Source organism: Garra rufa, chromosome 14 (genome assembly GCF_049309525.1).
Source record: "Garra rufa chromosome 14, GarRuf1.0, whole genome shotgun sequence".
NCBI classification, from domain to species: domain Eukaryota; kingdom Metazoa; phylum Chordata; class Actinopteri; order Cypriniformes; family Cyprinidae; genus Garra; species Garra rufa.
In genome coordinates this window covers 14,718,139-14,737,859 of record NC_133374.1, presented here as the reverse complement: position 1 = coordinate 14,737,859, position 19,721 = coordinate 14,718,139, and the positions used below count along the sequence as shown (strand labels likewise).

General features: G+C 41.7%; 1 protein-coding gene and 1 pseudogene across 1 annotated transcript; both read right to left on the bottom strand.

The window, feature by feature from the left end:
- Positions 1–1,870: 1,870 nt before the first annotated feature.
- LOC141284309 (olfactory receptor 52E2-like) lies at positions 1,871–8,596 on the bottom strand (annotated as a pseudogene).
- A 4,046-nt stretch (positions 8,597–12,642) lies between these two features.
- On the bottom strand, positions 12,643–13,584 carry LOC141284307 (olfactory receptor 52J3-like). Its single transcript, XM_073817316.1, has one exon. It carries the CDS (start codon positions 13,582–13,584, stop codon positions 12,643–12,645), a length of 942 nt encoding a protein of 313 aa, XP_073673417.1.
- Between the last annotated feature and the right edge of the window lie 6,137 nt (positions 13,585–19,721).

The window sequence follows — 19,721 nt, the reverse complement described above, 5'->3', positions numbered from 1 at the left end:
AAACAAATGCTGTATGAACTGTGTATAATGTACTTGTTACTATGATTTCATGTGTGTAAGCAGATAATAAAAGAAACTAATAATTGTGGATTTGTGAGGATTTGTATATCATCACTGTATGAATAGAGTGCTTCTGATTCTACATTCTCATCTAACAGTCATCAGACCTGCAGTTTTTGCAGCCTATATACAGTCAAAAGCCATGATGAGAATATGAAAGAAACCTTTTTTTGACATGAAATAAATATAACGACATTAACAAATAGTGAAAATAAACTCTAACCCTTAACTGAAAAAAAAGTTTGTCTTTTGTTTCCACTAAACTGAGAAAAACAATTAAAGAGAATAAATTGTAAGGGAAAGAGTTGAACTTGTATAATGCTGCACTAAACTATAAGCAGTGAAAATGTTTCCTGCTAATGAGCAGAAAGACCAAATACAGTATGGGCATAGGAGAAACCAAACAGACAGTTCAATGGGGGGAGACAATGGGAAAAACCAAAACATACAGTCCATCGGACATACAGTCCATCAACCTGACAAGTCCAGCATTTGCATAATAAAACAGGTTTTATGATCAAAATATAGTGGCAAATACAAATCATTATTCATTTAATGGCTGCAACATAAAATAAAATATTGAATATACAGTCAAACCTAAATTTATTCAGACACCTTCAAAATTTCTCACATTATCACAGTTTATACGCTATAGTTTACAAAATGGTAATAAAATATAACAAGATCTCAGAGTTAAACTGTGTCAGAACAAGTTGAAAATGTGCAAAACATTGTCAGGTCAAAGTTCCTGAATAACCTTTGGTCCCAAATTGTTATCAGTTGGTAGTCCACTGTATGAAGAATTTTTGGGTATAAATGTCAAAGTTTACTTTATTTTGCTATCCTCACTTACATAAATGAACTATAGTGTCATGCACCCAATAGTAAACATTTTTACAAAATTATATCTGGCACCCAGTCCACACTGAGACCTGACATCATCTTGGTCTCTGAGGCCACAAGACAATTAATCTTGCTAGAGCTAACAGTGCCCTGGGAGGAGAGGATGGAGGAGGCTCACGAGAGAAAGAGGGAAAAATATCAGGAGCTGGTGGAGCAGTGTCGGACAAATGGGTGGAGGACCAGGTGTATGCCAGTGGAAGTGGGCAGTCAGGGATTTGCCAGCCACACCCTGAACAAGGCCTATGGTGCACTGGGCATAACAGGCGCCAACCGAAGAAGAGCCATAAGCAACAACGTGGAGGCAGCGGAAAAGCATCCAGATGGCTCTGGTTGAAGAGGGGAGAACGGTGAGGGCGGTAGCATGCCACTTGGACACAGGCCGGGGTCTGATCAGCCTCGGTCGGGTCGCCTGGAGGAGGGTGTCTGTTGCAAGACCCGAAACACCCCGTGAGTCCAGGAAACAACACTGATGATGTGTCCAAGGTCGTGCATCAGAAGATGTTTCTGTAACTAACCCGGTGTCTAAATAATTTTTAGTTTGACTGTATCTAAAACATTTGAGGCTTTGGTGATACCAATAATAGAAATAAAAGCATTACATTTTTGATACTCCATTAAATATTTACATACAAATGAATAGTACAAATATGTATATAAAATAAAAATCATGTACTCTCACATAAACACTTCCGTTATATCAGTATAGTCTAGAAAAAGCTTTTATTTTACATAAAGTCATCCCATAATGGCAGAATCATCACATGACCAGCCGATTACTACTCACGTTATCTTATTAATCTGCCTATTTTTGGACACTTTATAGATAACAATATAATAAACAGATTTAGCTTGACACAAAGGTAACAGAAAAAGTTACACCCAAAGAGCCGTTTACATTAGAAACTGCTTATCTTCTTGTTTTTGAAAAAGGTGACAATTTACTGATCTCTTTAGTTTTAAAACCATACACTAGTGGATTCACAAGAGGTGGAAAGATGAAATTGGAAATGGAAACCACCCTGCGCAGAAAAGCGGGAACAAACTCAGATCGATGTGAAAGAAGAGGAAAAAGTGTGTTAAACTCTAACAACAAGAAGACGACCAAATGAGTGCTGTGACGATGAAAATGAATGGAGGAAGCAAATGCAGTGAACAGACAGTTTATTGAGACAAAATATGAAGTGCACAGATACTCTGGTGTGGTGATCTCTCTCGGCTGGGTGACGCAGGGGCTAGATGGCTGGTGCAGACGTGGCGTGAAGATCCCGTGGTGATGAGGTAATCCAGACACGAACAACGACGAAATACACATCCAAGACACGAACAACGACCAAGACAAACCCACGAACAGTCCGACATCCAGATGAACTATCGAACAGAGCAGATGAGAATGAGGTGAATATAAATAGCCGGAGGTAATGTGAAACACCTGGTGAGGGACTGATTGGCAGCTGCGCTGAATGAGCATGACGTACACCACAGACAGACACATGATCACAAGACATGAAAAACACGACAGATGCATGAACCGTGACAAGTGCCACATGTCTGAAGTGCCTTAACCTTTGCATCAGACTGCTTATTAGTAACACAAGTGACTAATATATGTATATATGTAAATGCCACAACAGAAAGCGAAAGGCTGTGGTAAAAAATACCCAAAAGATATTGTTTACCTCTATGCCATCACATAAGAGTTTCATTAATGCTGTCTTATAGCACACTAGATCTGTCATGTGTGTCTGGCAAATCCTGTAAGGTATTAGAAGAGAGACAACTAAAATTATAACAGTAAAATTAAAAACCCACATCCCAATTATGATTTTCACCAAGTTACTGGTAGTCATAATGGCTCCATATCTCAGTGGGCAGCAGATAGCGATATACCTGTCATAGGCCATAGCAGTAAGAATAATATAAGATGCTCTGCCTGTTACGGAAGCAGACCAAACAAGAGAGGTAAGTGATAAATATAACAATGTTTATTATCAGCAGAGCGTTGTGGATAAGATGACGTGCAGAACCGGGTAAGTATAAACAGTCCAGGTATGATATTCGATGACCAGAGATGAATACTGAAGACAGATCCTTTTCCTTTCCAGGAACGACGGGAGGAGGACTCCGACCCACACACACACACACACCGTTGGTGACAGACGAACAGGCTTATGGCTGACCACAGCTGACTGGAACAGAGAACAGACTTCGTACTGGAATAGATGAGACAACAGGTAAGTTTCAACAGGTAAATAGCGAGGTAAGTATGTCTTTGAGGTTTGTGAACTCGACAGAGAAACACAATGAGTCCGCTTCGTGCAAACGAGCCCGGACACTGAGTGAGGTGTGCTTATATGTGGTGCTGGTGATGGGTTTCAGGTGCGTCTGATTAGTAATCAGGTGACTGTGATCGTTGAGTGAGTGAGGGAGTAGAACCTGGCCAATCCGTGACATTACCCCCCTCCCCAGGGCCCGCTCCTGAGGGCCGAGGCCTCCGACGTCGTGGTGGTCTACCTCGTCCTCGAGGGGCTGGACATTCAGGATGGTTACGATGGAATTCCTCCATGAGGGTTGGATCTAGAACGTCAACTCTGGGTACCCACGACCTCTCCTCTGGACCGTAGCCTTCCCAGTCGACGAGATACTCCAGACTACCACCACGACGTCGGGACAGAAGGATTTCTCGGACCGAGTAGATGGATCCCTCTTCCAGGACCAAGGGGGGAGGGGGTTCCTCTTCCTGACCAGGTTCTGTGGAGGGAATCACAGGTGGGTGAAAGGGTTTTAGTAAAGAGACGTGAAATGTGGGGTGGATACGGTACTGTGGTGGTAATTGGAGTCTGTAGGTGACGGGGTTGACCTGTTCCACGATGGTGAAGGGGCCAACAAACCTGGGACTCAATTTCTTCGAGGGCAGGCGCAGACGGATGTCTCTTGTGGAGAGCCAGACTTTCTGCCCAGGAGTGTATGTGGGACCAGGAATCCTCTTCTTATCAGCAGTGGATTTGGTTCTGCGCACTGCCCTTTGAAGATGATGGTGAGCCTCGTCCCAGACTCTCTCGCTCTCCCGGAACCAGTAATCCACTGCGGGCACCTGTGATGGTTCGCCATTCCAGGGGAAGAGAGGTGGTTGGAAGCCGAGCACACACTGGAATGGCGTGAGTCCTGTGGTGGGTTGCCGCAGTGAATTTTGGGCGTATTCTGCCCAACCCAGGAACTGGTTCCAGGAGTCCTGGTGACCATGACAGAATGTCCGGAGGAACCGCCCCACCTCCTGGATTTTCCTCTCCGTCTGCCCGTTGGTCTCAGGGTGGTATCCAGAGGAGAGGCTAACGGTCACACCTAGGAGTTTGAGAAAAGACTTCCACACCCGTGAAATAAACTGTGGACCCCTGTCTGAGACGATGTCTTCCGGAATGCCATAGTACCTAAAGACTTTGTTGAAGAGCAGTTCGGCAGACTCTAGGGCTGTGGGAAGACCTTTCAGAGGTATCAGTCGGCAGAATTTTGAAAATCGATCAACTATAACAAAGATGCAGGTGTTACCGTCAGATGAGGGGAGATCTGTCATGAAGTCAACTCCCAGGTGTGACCAGGGGCGGTTCGGCACAGGCAAGGGATGGAGTTTCCCAGCAGGCAGATGACGTGGACTCTTGGACATTGCACACTCCTTACATCCCTGGACATACCTCCTCACATCCCTTGCCATGTGCGGCCACCAGAAGCGGTCCGTCAGCAGCGAGAGAGTGTTGTTGGCCCCTGGATGTCCAGTGCCCAGAGAGGTATGTGTAGAATGGATTAGATCTACCCGCTGGGTCCTAGGGATGAATCTGCGACCAGGTGGACAGCCCGGCGGAGATCTGGGTTCCGGAGTGGCGACAGCTGGCGGGTTGGTCCATTCAATGGGTTGAACGATGATGTTTTCGGGGATTATGGTCGTGGGTGTGTCAGGCAAGTCGTGAGAATCATGGATGCGAGACAGAGCATCAGCTCGGGTATTCTTGGATCCTGGCCGGTAGGTTATGGTGAAGTTGAATCGGGAAAAGAACAGGGACCATCTTGCCTGACGGGGACAGAGCCGTTTGGCGTCTCGGAGGTACTGTAGGTTCTTGTGATCTGTTATCACCTGGAACGTGTGGTTGGATCCCTCTAGCCAATGTCGCCACTCCTCCAGAGCGAGCTTGATGGCAAGGAGCTCGCGGTTGCCGATGTCATAGTTCCTCTCCGCAGGGCTGAGCTTCCGGGAATAGTAGGCACAGGGATGAAGCAATGGAGGAGTACCGTGATGTTGTGACAGAATCCCTCCCACGCCGGTAGTAGATGCGTCCACCTCTACCACGAAAGGGAGATCAGGGTCAGGATGGGTTAGAAGAGGTGCCTGTGTAAATGCTTCCTTGAGGTTATGGAAGGCTGCGGCCGAGTCAGGGTTCCAGAGTAGAGTTCGTGGTTTTCCTTTGAGTAGACTGGTAAGTGGAGCAGTGATGATGCTGTAGTTTTTGATAAACCGGCGGTAGAAATTGGCGAAACCTAAGAATCGTTGAAGCTCTTTGATAGTGGTGGGTTCTGGCCAGGATACAACTGCAGATACCTTCCTCTCGTCCATACGGACCCCCTTCTGGTCGATGACGTATCCAAGGAAGTGTACTGCTGATAGGTGAAATGAACATTTTTCCGCCTTGAGATACAGGTGATGATCCCGTAATCTTTGAAGGACCTCCGCAACGTGGAGGCGATGTTCGGCCTCACTCCGGGAGTAAATCAGGATATCGTCTATGTAGACAACGACAAAGTGGTGCAGAAACTCCCGGAGTACCTCGTGAATGAAGTTCTGAAATACGGAGGGGGCGTTGACCAAACCATAGGGCATGACCAAATACTCGTAGTGGCCAGTAGGGGTCACGAAGGCAGTCTTCCACTCGTCCCCCTCACGTATCCTCACGAGGTTGTACGCGCTGCGGAGGTCCAACTTCGTAAACACTCTGGCAGTGCGTAGTTGTTCGAGGGCCGCAGGGACGAGAGGAAGGGGATACCGGAACTTGATGGTGCCTTGATTGAGTATGCGGTAATCGATGCATGGCCGCAGCCCTCCATCCTTCTTTGCCACGAAGAAAAAACTGGATGCTGCGGGTGATGTTGATGGTCGGATGTAACCCTGATCGAGAGCCTCCTGTATGTACTCCTCCATTGCCTTGGTCTCCGGAAGCGACAGCGGGTAGATCTTACCTCTGGGCATTGGAGCATCCGGAACTAGGTCAATGGCACAGTCCCATGGCCGATGTGGAGGTAGCTGGGAAGCTCTCTTGGGGCAGAAGACGTCTTGAAACGACGAGTAAATGGCAGGAATCTGGACTGACTGCTTCTCAACAGGACTTTCGACGGAGGTGACGTTGACAGGTAGTATCTTGTGTCTAGGACGTGGAAGATCTGGGAAACATTGGTTGGTACATTCTTCTCCCCATTTTATCACCTCTCCTGTGCCCCAAGAGAGGATGGGATCATGCTTCACCAGCCACGGGCGCCCCAAGATGATGTCCATAGTAGCTCCCTCCAGAACCAGAAAATGAATCTCTTCACGGTGCAAAACTCCAATCTGTAGGATGATGGGTTCACTTTTCCGGTGAATACGGGTCCGTGAGCTGATCCGGTTAGTTATCGGTTGAATCTGGTAGATGGTGGTTGAGGCTTGGGTGCGTAACTGGAGCTGGCGACAGAGGGTGTTAGAGATGAAGTTTCCCGCTGACCCGGAGTCGATGAGGGCTGCGACTGTAACACAGGAAGTGTGGGTGGTTAACTGAACATTGGTAGTCAGAGGATGCATGTTATCCAATTCAGAACGTATTACACTCACCAAAGATCGTATAGGACGTAGAGGACAGTTGAGTCGAACGTGTCCCGCAGCCCCACAGTACATGCAAAGACCCCGGGTCAGCCTTCTCTGTCGCTCAGCTGCAGAGATTTTCCCTGATTCCAGGATCATTGGCTCTGGTTCTGGAGGGCTGGCGGATGTAACTGGTCGGAGGAGTGCAGTAGTGGCGGACTGGTCTTGGTAGGATTTTAGACGATCTGAACAACGAAGTGACTGCTGAATGAACTTCTCCAATCCCATGGAATCGTCCAAAGCAGCTAACTGCTTCCGGAGATTGGGTTCTAGGCCGAGCCGGTACGTGGTCAGTAACGAACGCTCATTCCATCCGCTGGCAGCGGCCAAAGTGCGGAAACGCAGGGAGTAATCTTGTGTAGTCATACTTCCCTGCTTTAGATGATACAATTGCTCTCCTGCGGATACTTCTGCATCAGAACGTCCGAAAACCTCTTTAAAATGAGCGACGAAAGCCTGGATCGAATGGGTTGCCGGCCCGGCCTGCTGATATAACGTGTCCGCCCATTTGAGAGCTGGTCCGGTAAGCAGAGACGTGATGAAGGCTATTTTCGAAGAGTCTGTGGGATAGAGAGCAGGTTGCATTGTGAATATTAATGAACATTGTAACAGGAATCCGCTGCACTCCTCCGCCCCGCCAGAGTAGGGCGCTGGTCGGGCCATGGGACTGGAAGGGACGTTCACGGGAGCCGAAGAAGTGCTGGGTGCCGGTGGTGCGGTGGGATGAGCTGAAGTTGGAGTGGTGGCATGACTAGCCAACAAAACCTTCCTGAGCGAGTCCACCAGCTCTTGAAACGGGTCCCGATTGCTCATGCTGATACTGTGTTGGTCCGGGCTAACTGTTACGGAAGCAGACCAAACAAGAGAGGTAAGTGATAAATATAACAATGTTTATTATCAGCAGAGCGTTGTGGATAAGATGACGTGCAGAACCGGGTAAGTATAAACAGTCCAGGTATGATATTCGATGACCAGAGATGAATACTGAAGACAGATCCTTTTCCTTTCCAGGAACGACGGGAGGAGGACTCCGACCCACTCCGACCCACACACACACACACACCGTTGGTGACAGACGAACAGGCTTATGGCTGACCACAGCTGACTGGAACAGAGAACAGACTTCGTACTGGAATAGATGAGACAACAGGTAAGTTTCAACAGGTAAATAGCGAGGTAAGTATGTCTTTGAGGTTTGTGAACTCGACAGAGAAACACAATGAGTCCGCTTCGTGCAAACGAGCCCGGACACTGAGTGAGGTGTGTGGTGTGCTTATATGTGGTGCTGGTGATGGGTTTCAGGTGCGTCTGATTAGTAATCAGGTGACTGTGATCGTTGAGTGAGTGAGGGAGTAGAACCTGGCCAATCCGTGACACTGCCACTGAGGTGTACGAAAAAGCTTTGCAACAAACATGCAGGATATGATACTGATCTGTCCTGAGACCATATACTATACAGCAGCTGAGGAAAAAGGCTTGTAGCACCCATTGCGTCATTGATTGGAAGGTTAAGCAACAGTATGTAAATTGGTTTGTGAAGATTTCTGTTCAAGCAAATTGTAATAATAATTGTGAGATTGCAGAGTAAGATTAACAAGTACAGTGGCGGACTGGGACTAAAAAACAGCCCTGGACTTTGACTCGGCTCAGCCCACAACAACAGATGTGTGTGAAAGCTAATCAGCAACAGACACGGGTCTCAAAATACTTAAATCTTAACCCATGATGTTTTACCTTCCAAATTATAGCAGGTGTCATCCTCTCTATTCTTTACCTGAATAAACATGTGAAAGAATGGATAAAAAAAAAAAAAAACGGGGTTTATGTATTACGTCATCTATTCCATGCAATCTTAAACTATATTTATTACTTACTAATCTCTTAATTTATTTGTGCCAAAAATACGGCACTGCAAAAACTGTTCATCTAACCAAGTAAAAAAAATCTTTTTGAAAAAAGCTAAAAAGTATTTTTGATCTTGTTTTGAGACTTATATACTAAGCAAGAGCAGAAGATGTTATATTATCAATCTTATTTTGAGTATATTTGTCTTATTTTGAGAATTCTTAGCAAATGTGATTTGTCTTATTACATTGGCAGATTATTTCACTTAATTTAAGAAGCTTTTGACTAACCTAACCCTTAAAATACGTGATTTTAGTCGAAAGCTTCTTAAATTAAGTGAAATAATCTGCCAATGAAACAAGCCAAATCACACTTGGTAAGAATTCTACAAATACTCAATATAAGATTAATAATCTAACACCTTCTGCTCTTGCTTAGTATATAAGTAACAAGGTTAAAAATACTTTTTAGCTGGAAACAAGATTTTTTGACTTGATTAGATGGAGTTTTTGCAGTGTGCACAAAAACGGTTTAATTACTTATTAAATATTTATTCTGCCTTCATGTTAATGCAGCGGCATGTTTATATCGTGTTTTATAGCTAATTAGGCCTAACTGTAAAAACTGCAATAGTTTTATTTCATTGGGGTATAGATAAAAATGTAGCAACCTGAAATAACATTTGCTAACGTCAGATTACCTAGGAAATAACCCTAATTATCCTCCTTTCATGTTACTTGCCCTGCACTTGTCTGGGGAACTTCCACCTGTCCCTCATTACTATGTCCCTGTGCTGCTGCGGCCGCAGCCTCCTCCTTCACAGCCGTCTGGCTTTCATCCTCACCTTCTCAGCCCCACCCTTTTCTTTCCTTTTTTCGTAACCCCTGCACAAAGAGTATACTATTTGCCCTGCAGTATCCATTTTTTTTCTCCAATCTGCACTTGACGAGTGAGTTTGCGCATCTATCCAAGCGCATTGTTGCCACCTATCGGTCTTGACATGGAACAACAGTAAATTATAAGCAAGAAAAAAAACAGAAAAACAAAAAAAAAACAAAACCTGACGGCTGCAGAGAGGCCGACGGCCGTCCTGCTGCAGCGGCCGTTCTGGTATTCTCCAGAACGTCCAGACGGCCAGTCCGCCACTACAAGTATGTTGTTAATCCAAATATGAATGCAGGATAAATGCTCGTCTCAGGCAGTTCCAAAGAGTGCAAAGTCAGGACCACTGAGAGGACAGATTCATTTGCATACATGGTGATTGTTCTTACTATTTACGGCCTACAGTCAAGCATAAACAATTTCTTAGTGCTATCAATGTAAACAAGCCGTAATTATTAAAAATGAAAAGTAAAAATCTTGCCAAAACTTAAGAAAAGGTGGTGTCCAACAATGATCTGTTTCATCCTTTCATTTTGCCACATACAGCGTCATCTTACTGAGGCTACAACATGAAAAAAGCAATAATTGTTAAACAGCAGCAGGTTAAATTTGCCACAATACGATTTTTCCATTTTTAATTTTTTTGTAAAATCCACAACTCATCAAACTAAAAAGGCACTGTATAATTTAATGTGCACAGCCCTGCTCGAAGATCTCATAACTACACCATTTGGTTTAAATAACGTCTCTCAGTCAAAAGGTACAATATCACCTTTTACCTGTCTCAATCCAATATAGGCCAGGCAAAATATTGTGATATAATGCAGTGTTAATTTCCCCCCACCTAAAATAAAAAATAGCTGTGACTAAAAAGAAAAAAGTGTCATGACACCTCAACCACTGTGGCTGTATTTAAAAACCTACACTCTAAAAAAATGCTGGGTTAAAAACAACTTGGGTTATTTGGCAACCCAGTGCTGGGTAAATACTGGACAGAACACATGCTGGGTTATTTTGACTCAGCTAGTTGGGTTAAATGTTTTTACCCAAAATGCTGGGTTGTTTTATTTAAGAGTGCAGAAAAGCTACCAAGCACCTGGATAAAAATATCAAAAACAACCCAATTAAATGACCCCCTGCTAAAAAGAAAAAACAGCTAAAACCAGCCTAGACTGGTTGTGTCACGGTACATATAGGAGTGAAGAGTCGTCGAATAAACTTAAATGAAAAGTCTTTAATAAAGATTCAATAGAACAAAACAAAAGTAGGAGACACAAGAACAGAGCAAATGACAATTTACAGCGAACAACGAAACTGAGAACAAAACACTCCTTAAAATTTAGAGATAAAGTACTCATCCCCTTGTCATCCAAGATGTTCATGTCTTTCTTTCTTCAGTCGTAAAGAAATTATGTTTTTTGAGTAAAACATTTCAGGATTTCTCTCTATATAATTGACTTCTCTGGTGCCCCCGAGTTTGAACTTCCAAAATGCAGCTTCAATGGGCTCTAAACGATCACAGCCGAGGAAAGAAGGATCTTATCTAGCAAAACGATGGGTTATTTTCTAAAAAAAATTACAATTTATATACTTTTTAACCTCAAATGCTCATCTTGTCTAGCTCAGCAAGAAAAGTGTTTGAGATCAAAAAGTATTTAAGTTGTAAATGTTTTCAGAAAATAACTGATCGTTTCACTAGATAAGACCCTTCTTCCTCAGCTGGGATCATTTAGAGCCCTCTGAAGCTGCATTTAAATGGCATTTTGGAAGTTCAAACTCAGGGGCACCATAGACGTCCATTATATGGAGAAAAATCCTGAAATGTTTTCCTTAAAAAACACCATTTCTTTACAACTGAAGAAAGAAAGACATGAACATCTTGGATGACAAGAGTGTGAATACATTATCTGTTAATTTTTGTTCTGAAAGTGAACTACTCCTTTAAGTACACAACTAATGGAGGGGAAGACGAGACACACCTGGAAATCAATCAAGACAAACGGGAACAGGAAAGCCAAATATGGGCATATGGAGACACAAGGGAAACACAAGGGAAAAATAAAGAGAGCGCACAGGAAACACATAACAGGTTGGCTGGTTTTAGCTGGTCAACCAGGCTAGTTTTAGCTGTTCAACAGGCTGGTTTTAGAGGGGTTTTGGCCACTTTTGGTCTTAACTGGTCAGGCTGGGAAACCACCAGCTAAAATCAGCCTCACCAGCCAGAGAGACCAGCTAAAATCAGCAACTTCCAGCTAAGACCAGCCAACCAGCCAACCAGCCTAGGCTGTTTTTAGCTGTTTTTTTAGCTGTTTTTAGCTGGATGCGACTCGATGCGACATGACATGACAAATCTGCAGCAGTAAACTGATTACGATCATGCTATTTATGACACATCATACGTGAACTGACACAAACTACAAATTATTTGCAACGCTCGCATTATCGCGTTCAGTGTAGACAGCCTCAAACAGTTGTGCCGCAATTCTACAAATGTCGCATCTGGTGTAGACGTGGTGTAATTCGACTAGAATTTCATCCTAGTCAGAAAAAATTTAATAACTTTAAAGATTATATATAATTCTTTTATTTAGTCTGTTGTGTTGAACATTGTACATACATTGAACATACCAACATCATACACTGCAATCCTTTTCCTGTAGCTTTTTTGCTAAATATCGAACAATCGCATTTTCTTTATTATTAAGGTGATAAAAGATATACACCTACAAAACTTAATAGTACAAATATGTTTAAAATCAAGTACCCTTACATGAAAACTGTCATCAGTGGTCTAGAAAAACTGATTCCATAAGGAGGGTCATCCATTCATTGTGGCTGTCATGTTGAGATCACATCACCTGCTGAATACTATTCATTTTATTTCAGTAATCTGTCTATTTTTAGACACTTTCAGAAAATGTATCTGTGCAAAGGGAATTTACTAATGGTGTCTGTCAAACAAACTGGCCACTTTGAGACTGCAATATGACAAACAGGTTAAGCAATATGGTGAATTTGCATCCAAGGCACTTATAAAAGTTATTTATAATATTACTTCACACACAGGACTAATTACATCAAAAACTGCTTATCTTCTTGTTTTTAAAACAGGTGAAAATTTTCTGTCTGATCTCTTTAGTTTTAAAACCATACACAAGTGGATTCACAAGAGGTGGAAAGATAAAATTGGAAATTGAAAACACTCTGCGTAGGAAAGCGGGAACAAATTCAAAACGATGTGAAATGAGAGGAAAAAGAGTGTTTAACTCTAACAACAGAAAGACAACCAAATGAGTACCACATGTCTGAAGTGCCTTAATCTTTGCATCAGATTGCTTATTTGTAACACAAGTGATTAAAATATGAATGTATGTAAATGCCACAACAGAAAGCGAAAGGCCGTGGTAAAAAATGATGATACTCAACCCAGTGATATTGTTCACTTCTATGCCGTCACATAAGAGTTTCATTAATGCTGTCTTATAGCAGACTAGATCTGTCATGTGTGTCTGGCAAATCCTGTAAGGTAGTAGAAGATAGAAAACTACAATTATAAGAGCAAAATTTAAAATCCACATCCCAGTTATGATTTTTACCAAGTTATTGGTAGTCATAATGGCTCCATATCTCAGCGGGCAGCAGATAGCGATATACCTGTCATAGGCCATAGCAGTAAGAATAAGATAAGATGCTCCGCCATGCAGGTGTGCTAAAAAACCTTGAAGAAAACATGCAGGATAGGATATTGATCTGTCCTGAGACCATATACTATAAAGCAGCTGAGGAAAAAGGACTGTAGCATTCATTGCATCATTGATTGGCAGGTTAAGCAAAAGTATGTACATTGGTTTGTGAAGATTTCTGTTCAAGCAAATTGTAATAATAATTGTGAGATTGCAGAGTAAGATAAACAAGTATGTTGTTAATCCAAATATGAATGCAGGATAAATGCTCGTCTCAGGCAGTTCCAACGAGTGCAAAGTCAGGACCACTGAGAGGAGAGATTCATTTGCATACATAATGCCAACACAATCCAAGATAAACAAGCTGTTAATGCTATCAATGTAAATAAAGAACAATAATTTAAAAAGTAAAAATCTTTCCAGAACTTATGAGAAGTTGGTGTCCAGAATTAATCCATTGCATCTTTTGATTTTGCCATATCCAGCATCATTTTACTTAGACTAGCGCCTAAAAAAGGAATAAACGTTAAACAACAGCAGGTTAGATTTGCCACAATATTCATTTTTTTTTGTTAGTCCTCATTTGCTTAAAACCAATATACAGTTGTTGAGATTTAAATAATGTGGTCTAATTGCACAAACTGTCATGCATATTATCACCTTAAGTGATCATCCTTCAGCACTACTGAATGTCACCTGTGGGCTAATAATTTATACTCATGGAGTTAAGAGAAAAAAACTCCCATTTGCATTGGATTTGTCATGGGAACAGGTGTTGTTTTGTAGCATGTGCATAGCCATGTCGGTAGATGTCGTAACTACAGGTTTCTATGGTTTAAAAAGCATCTTTCTGTTTTGTTGTTCAAAAGTTGCTAAAAATATTAAAATATCACATTGTGCCTGGATTGTTGACAAACAAAATGTCAGCCAATACTTTCCCAGGTAATTAGTAACTTTTATAGTGATGCAACTTACTAACTCAGTATTTGTGAGAAGTAGCTAGTAACTATAACTAATTGCTTTTTTAAAGTAACATGCCCAACACCACTCATTTGAAGCTTGTTATGAAGAGCTACATTTGAACATTTTTCAATTATTACAGATTACAACATTTGATTATGTCTAATTGACAATCAAGTGCAAGACATTTCTAAATTGGTATAATGATGTTTTTCCTTAAGCCATTTTCCCATCAAAACTATATTTGTTACATATTGAACAAGTGTATGTTTTGGCTTGTTGTTGTTTTACAATTTGAATGTCATGTTTTGAACCTTTCACCCTTCAATTCACAAGTTTACGGAAATGAGAGAAAGTGTGTGCAATACAGTCCCATGCTGAAATTGTACCCATCCGTGTCTCAATACAATGTCATCATGGAATATATTGCAAATATAGCTGCAAGCAGCAATTACGGGGCCAAGCACTCAAAAGGGAAAATGAGGAGCTAAGGATGACAGGAACAGCAGACCAACTGCAACAAAAAGGAAGTAAAAGGAATGATTTTAGTCAAATTGACGAAAAAATAATATAGAACGCCTACTGATATGATTTAATGGCTTATCACTTTTGATCAACAGGTGGCACTGTTATCATATCGATGTGGTGTGTTTAGTGTGAGGTGACAAAGGCACACACAAAGTTTGTGTCACGATTCTGGTCTGTGTTTCTGTGTCTGTGTATGAGGACTTTTAGTTTGTAGTCTTTGTCTCTCATTGTTGTTTGCTTCCCTGCCACTCTGCTCCCTTGTTTGTCACCATGGACACTCATTTTACCACACCCACTCCTTGTTAGTTTCTATGGTTACCAATTAGTTCATTGCCCCTGCTCTGTGTATAAATAGTCCTTGTGTTTCCTCTGTAGTCTGTCGGTTGTTTATTGTGTAATGGTTGTCTCTTTCCCGTGTCTGAGTTCCTGATTCTGTTCCCTCTGGATTTTGTTCTTTCATCACGGATTCCCAATAAACTACTGCATTTAGATCCTGTTTTTCCTCATCATTTCCTCCAACGTTACAGTTTGGTGTCATTATGTCAAAGCTTTGCAGAGATAAAGCCTCAGAGTCATTCTGGCATGAAGCCTAAAATTTGTAGCGGCACTGTACGAAAACGGTTTCATCTCATAACACGAAATCCATAACTTTTTGTCAGCACAGTCTGAAGATGATCTGACTCGATTTTTTGGAAAATCAGATGAACGGTCATGGAGGGATTTAAAAAAAGTAGGTTTCAACATAAATCAAAATGGCAGACAGGAAGTTCGGCCAACTATGGTATAATTGGTATCTAAGTTGTCGGCATGACCCAAGGAATACTGTATTTTGAGACCACTTTCATTACAATAGGCTAATGCAGTCAACAGTTACTAGCATTTTTGAAATTGTCATAATTAATAGTTAATTAATGGTTTATTATTCTTGACCAATAGGTGGCGCTGTTACCAAACTGAAGTGGCATAATCAGTGTGAAGTGACAATGGTACATACAAAGTTTGGTGCAAATATCTTAAAGATTTGCAGAGATACAGCTTGAGATGCTTTTTTGGCATCTTCCCAGCCAATTCGTTGATGCGTTAAATGATAACGGTTATGGTTATTAACACGAAATCCATAACTTTTTGTCAGCATGGTCTGAAGATCATCCGAGTCAAATTTGGTGAAAATCCGACCAACGGTCTAGGAGGAGTTTGAAAAAGTAAGATTTCTACAATAATCAAAATGGCGGACAGGAAGTTCTGCCAATTTTGACATAATTGGTATCTATGTTGTCGGCATGACCCAAGGAATATTTTGAAACCTGTTTCATTATAATAGGCTAATGCAATCAATAATTATTAGCATTTTTGGAAATTTAATAATTTAAGGTTAATAAATAGTTTACTACTCTTGACCAATAGGTGGCACTGTTATCAAATTGATGTGGCGTAGTCAGAGCATAGACTGTAAAAAAAGATGGACGACGCATCTCCGCTTCATTCCATATAGAAAAGTGAAGCCAATACATCTCAATATGGCCACTGCCATCCTGGGGGAAATCAAGTCATTTGGAGCTAGAGTCTGCGCAGTAGTGTCGTGAGGCGGAGACGCGGTATCAAAATCACGCCCAAACTCCCACAGACCCAATCGCAACATCACAATCATGACACCACACCCCGTTTTTATAGCATTAATTAACTACCTAAAAGTGAACTTATTAGAAAAGCGAGCACCTGAACATGAATCAGCATTATGAGAACTACTTCACATGATGGAAACCATCTTTGGAAAAAAATTATTTGAAGAGTAATTCAATTATTTAGTTTGGCTCACGTCCCATTAGATTATATGGAGAGGGCGGGGTTTATGACCTATACTGCAGCCAGCCACCGGGGGGCGATCGAAATGTTTTGGCTTCACTTTTCAGGACACGTACGGCACACTTGAGTCAGAGTGAGGTATTAATGGCACATACAAAGTTTAGTGCAAATATGTCAAAGCTTTGCAGAGATACAGCCTCAGGTGCAGTTTGGCATCTTTTCAGCAAATTTGTTGATGAACTAAACGAAAAACGTTTCCTGGGCATCGATACGAAATCAATGATTTTTTGTCAGCACAGTCTGAAGATGATCCGAGCCAAATTTGGTGAAAATCAGAGTAACGGTCTAGGGGGAGTACGCAAAAGTAGGTTTTCAACATAAATCAAAATGGCGGACAGGAAGTTATTTCAAATCTGACATAATTGATATCAATGTTCTCGGCATTATCCAGGGAATATATCAAGACCAAGCACTGTGTTTTGAGCACTGTCAGGGTATGGTGCTGAAGATACATACCGAATTTCGTAATGATATGTCAATTTATTCGTAAAATATAGCATTTTACAACAAAATTCAAAATGGCCGACGTGCAAAATGGACAACATGGGAAAACTGGATATGGTACGACTTGGCATGCTCCTCCAAATGTAATGAGTTTCAAGATTTTTGGCACTGTGATGAAACACTGCAGGTAGCCTCAGGTCATACTTGTTATAACACACAGCAAGTTTGGTCTCAATACGCCAAACCGTTGCGGAGATACAGCCTCACATCCATTTTTGCGTCTTTTTCATAGAATTTGTTCGCGCATTATTCAAGAACGGTGTAACTAAAAAGCTTGAATTCCATAACTTTTTGCCAGCATGGTCTGAAGATGATCTGAGCCAATTTTGGTGAAAATCAGACAAACCGTCTAGGACGAGTTCGAAAAAGTAGGTTTTTCAAACAATTAATTATAGAAAAAAAACTAAACCTTACGATTTTTGAAATTTGGTGTACATTCGACTCGGCATGAGCCAATGATTCAGAGAAAAAAAAAGAATTTTGATTCTGTGGCTTACGGTTCAAAAGTTATTAGCAAAAACAAAGTAAAATTTTTGTCAAGTGGTGGCGCTAGAGTGTCATGATCTGGGCTGTGGGGTTTCCCTCAGCCACCTGAGGTCGCTGTTTCCCTTTCCCTTGCACTGCACTTCCTTGATTGTATACACCTGTCTTGTGATCGTTACACTCGTCTCAACTCACACCTGTTCACAATTATACGGACTTTAAAGCTGCTCATGTCTCACTGCTCATTCTGGCTGCATTGTCTTCTGTGTGGTTTGTTTTCGGTATTCTTTGTATTTTCCAAGTTCATGTTCTTGCCTTGCTCGTGTTTTGTTGTGCCGTGTTTGGCCTTTTGTTTGTTTGTTTATTTGTGTTTATTTAATTAAAACTTCACTTCCTGCATTTGGACCCTGACCTCATTTCTAACGTGACATAGACAGTTTGAGTTAGAGACTCCAGACTTGCTATGGTTAATGTTGAGACTGTCCTCTATCAGTGTGCCAAATTACACAACTTTCCCGCAAGCGGTTCTATGGGCTGCCATAGACTTCCAGAGCGGAAGAAAAAGAATGCTAACCGATACAATAGGTGCCTACGCACCTTCGGTGCTTGGCCCCTAATAATATGCTGTATCGATTCCTCACACCCAAAATAAAGAAATAGCTATAGGTGTGGTTGAAAAGACTCGAGCGATGGAATGTAACAACTGCAAATGTGCAATGTGAAATACATACCACTATATATACTGTACGTTTTGTGACATATTCGATTTGAAATGTCCACTGAGTGGTGCTAAAAGAGTGTTCGTTTTTCCCCCCGGAACAGATGAAAGTACATACAGTACATTTGATGTGTGACATTGTTTTGTACGTGCCTTCGCAGTTCTGACTTGAAATATAAGTTGAGTGGCTCTAACTCTAATGCTCCATGATGATTTAAAATAATGCACCATTTTCTCTACACCTAAACCTAAACAATAGTATGAACAAAAGTTCAGTTTTATGTCAAAGTTCAGCATTGTTTTGTACTTTAGAATGCTACCTGATCTCATGAAGAGAACGTACCTGTGGAAACTTTTTTTTCTGAGTGGCGCTAAATGTGGTATATTTTATGTGACATTAGTTTTTTTTATGTGTCATCGCAGTTCTGACTTGAAATGTCCATTGAGTGGTGCTATAACTCTAATGCGCTATGACGTTTTAAAATAACGCACCATCTGCACTACAATTAAACCTATCTGATAGTATGAACAAAAGCGAATTTGACGTAAAAACGCAATCGCAAGATTACTGTTTTAGCTTGTTTTTCAGTTTCTCATCTTTCAGCTCTTTCATTGTGAGTCATATTTTTCTTGGAATTTATACCCAAAGATTCCGCATCCTAAGTCCAATTACGTGCCGCCTGAGCTACCGAGCAAACATGTTTTTACATGTTTTTTGCAAGACCAATAAGTGTATATCACTGCAGTTTCCAACAGAAATGAACACTAGAGGCATTAAAACAGAGAGCACTTGTAATCGTTTCCGTATGCAGTTATGATTATAGCTCCAGACGTTTCGCTTTTCAGACTAAACAAGCTTGCATGGTAGCTCAGCTGGCACGGAATTGGACTTAAGATGCAGAATCCTTGGGAATGAATCCTTTCAAAAACATGACTCACAATGACAGACCTGATCAAGAGATCGAAAAAAAGCTAAAAGAGCATGCTTGCGATTGCGTTTTTACGTCACATTTTTACAGGTTTAGGTGTAGTGCAGGTACGTCAGGGAGCATTACTGTAACACTCTAATATAGTGCCACAACATACATTCCAAGTATGTATGTTCATCTGTTATGGGAAAAAAATCGGATATGTCTTGCGAAAACGTACCCAAATGTATGTTTTCGTCATTAGATCAGGTTGGAAGAATGAAGCTGCCACAATTTAAAAAAATAACTCATCGGATCTACACTGGATGCGGTGCGGCGCAATGCGGCACGACAAACCCCGACAGTTAATGAATGCCTTGTTCTACTATAAGATGTAGTGACACAAAGTACAAATGATCTGCAATGGTCACTTTGTCAGTTCCATTGTGTACAGCCTCAAGGCCTTTCCACACTGAGCGTGATGCAGAAACGTGAGGTGAATCGCCGAC

Bases quoted from the DNA above. Each gene is read 5' to 3' on its own strand.
- LOC141284307 (XM_073817316.1), bottom strand. From the start codon at position 13,584: ATGTATGCAAATGAATCTCTCCTCTCAGTGGTCCTGACTTTGCACTCG.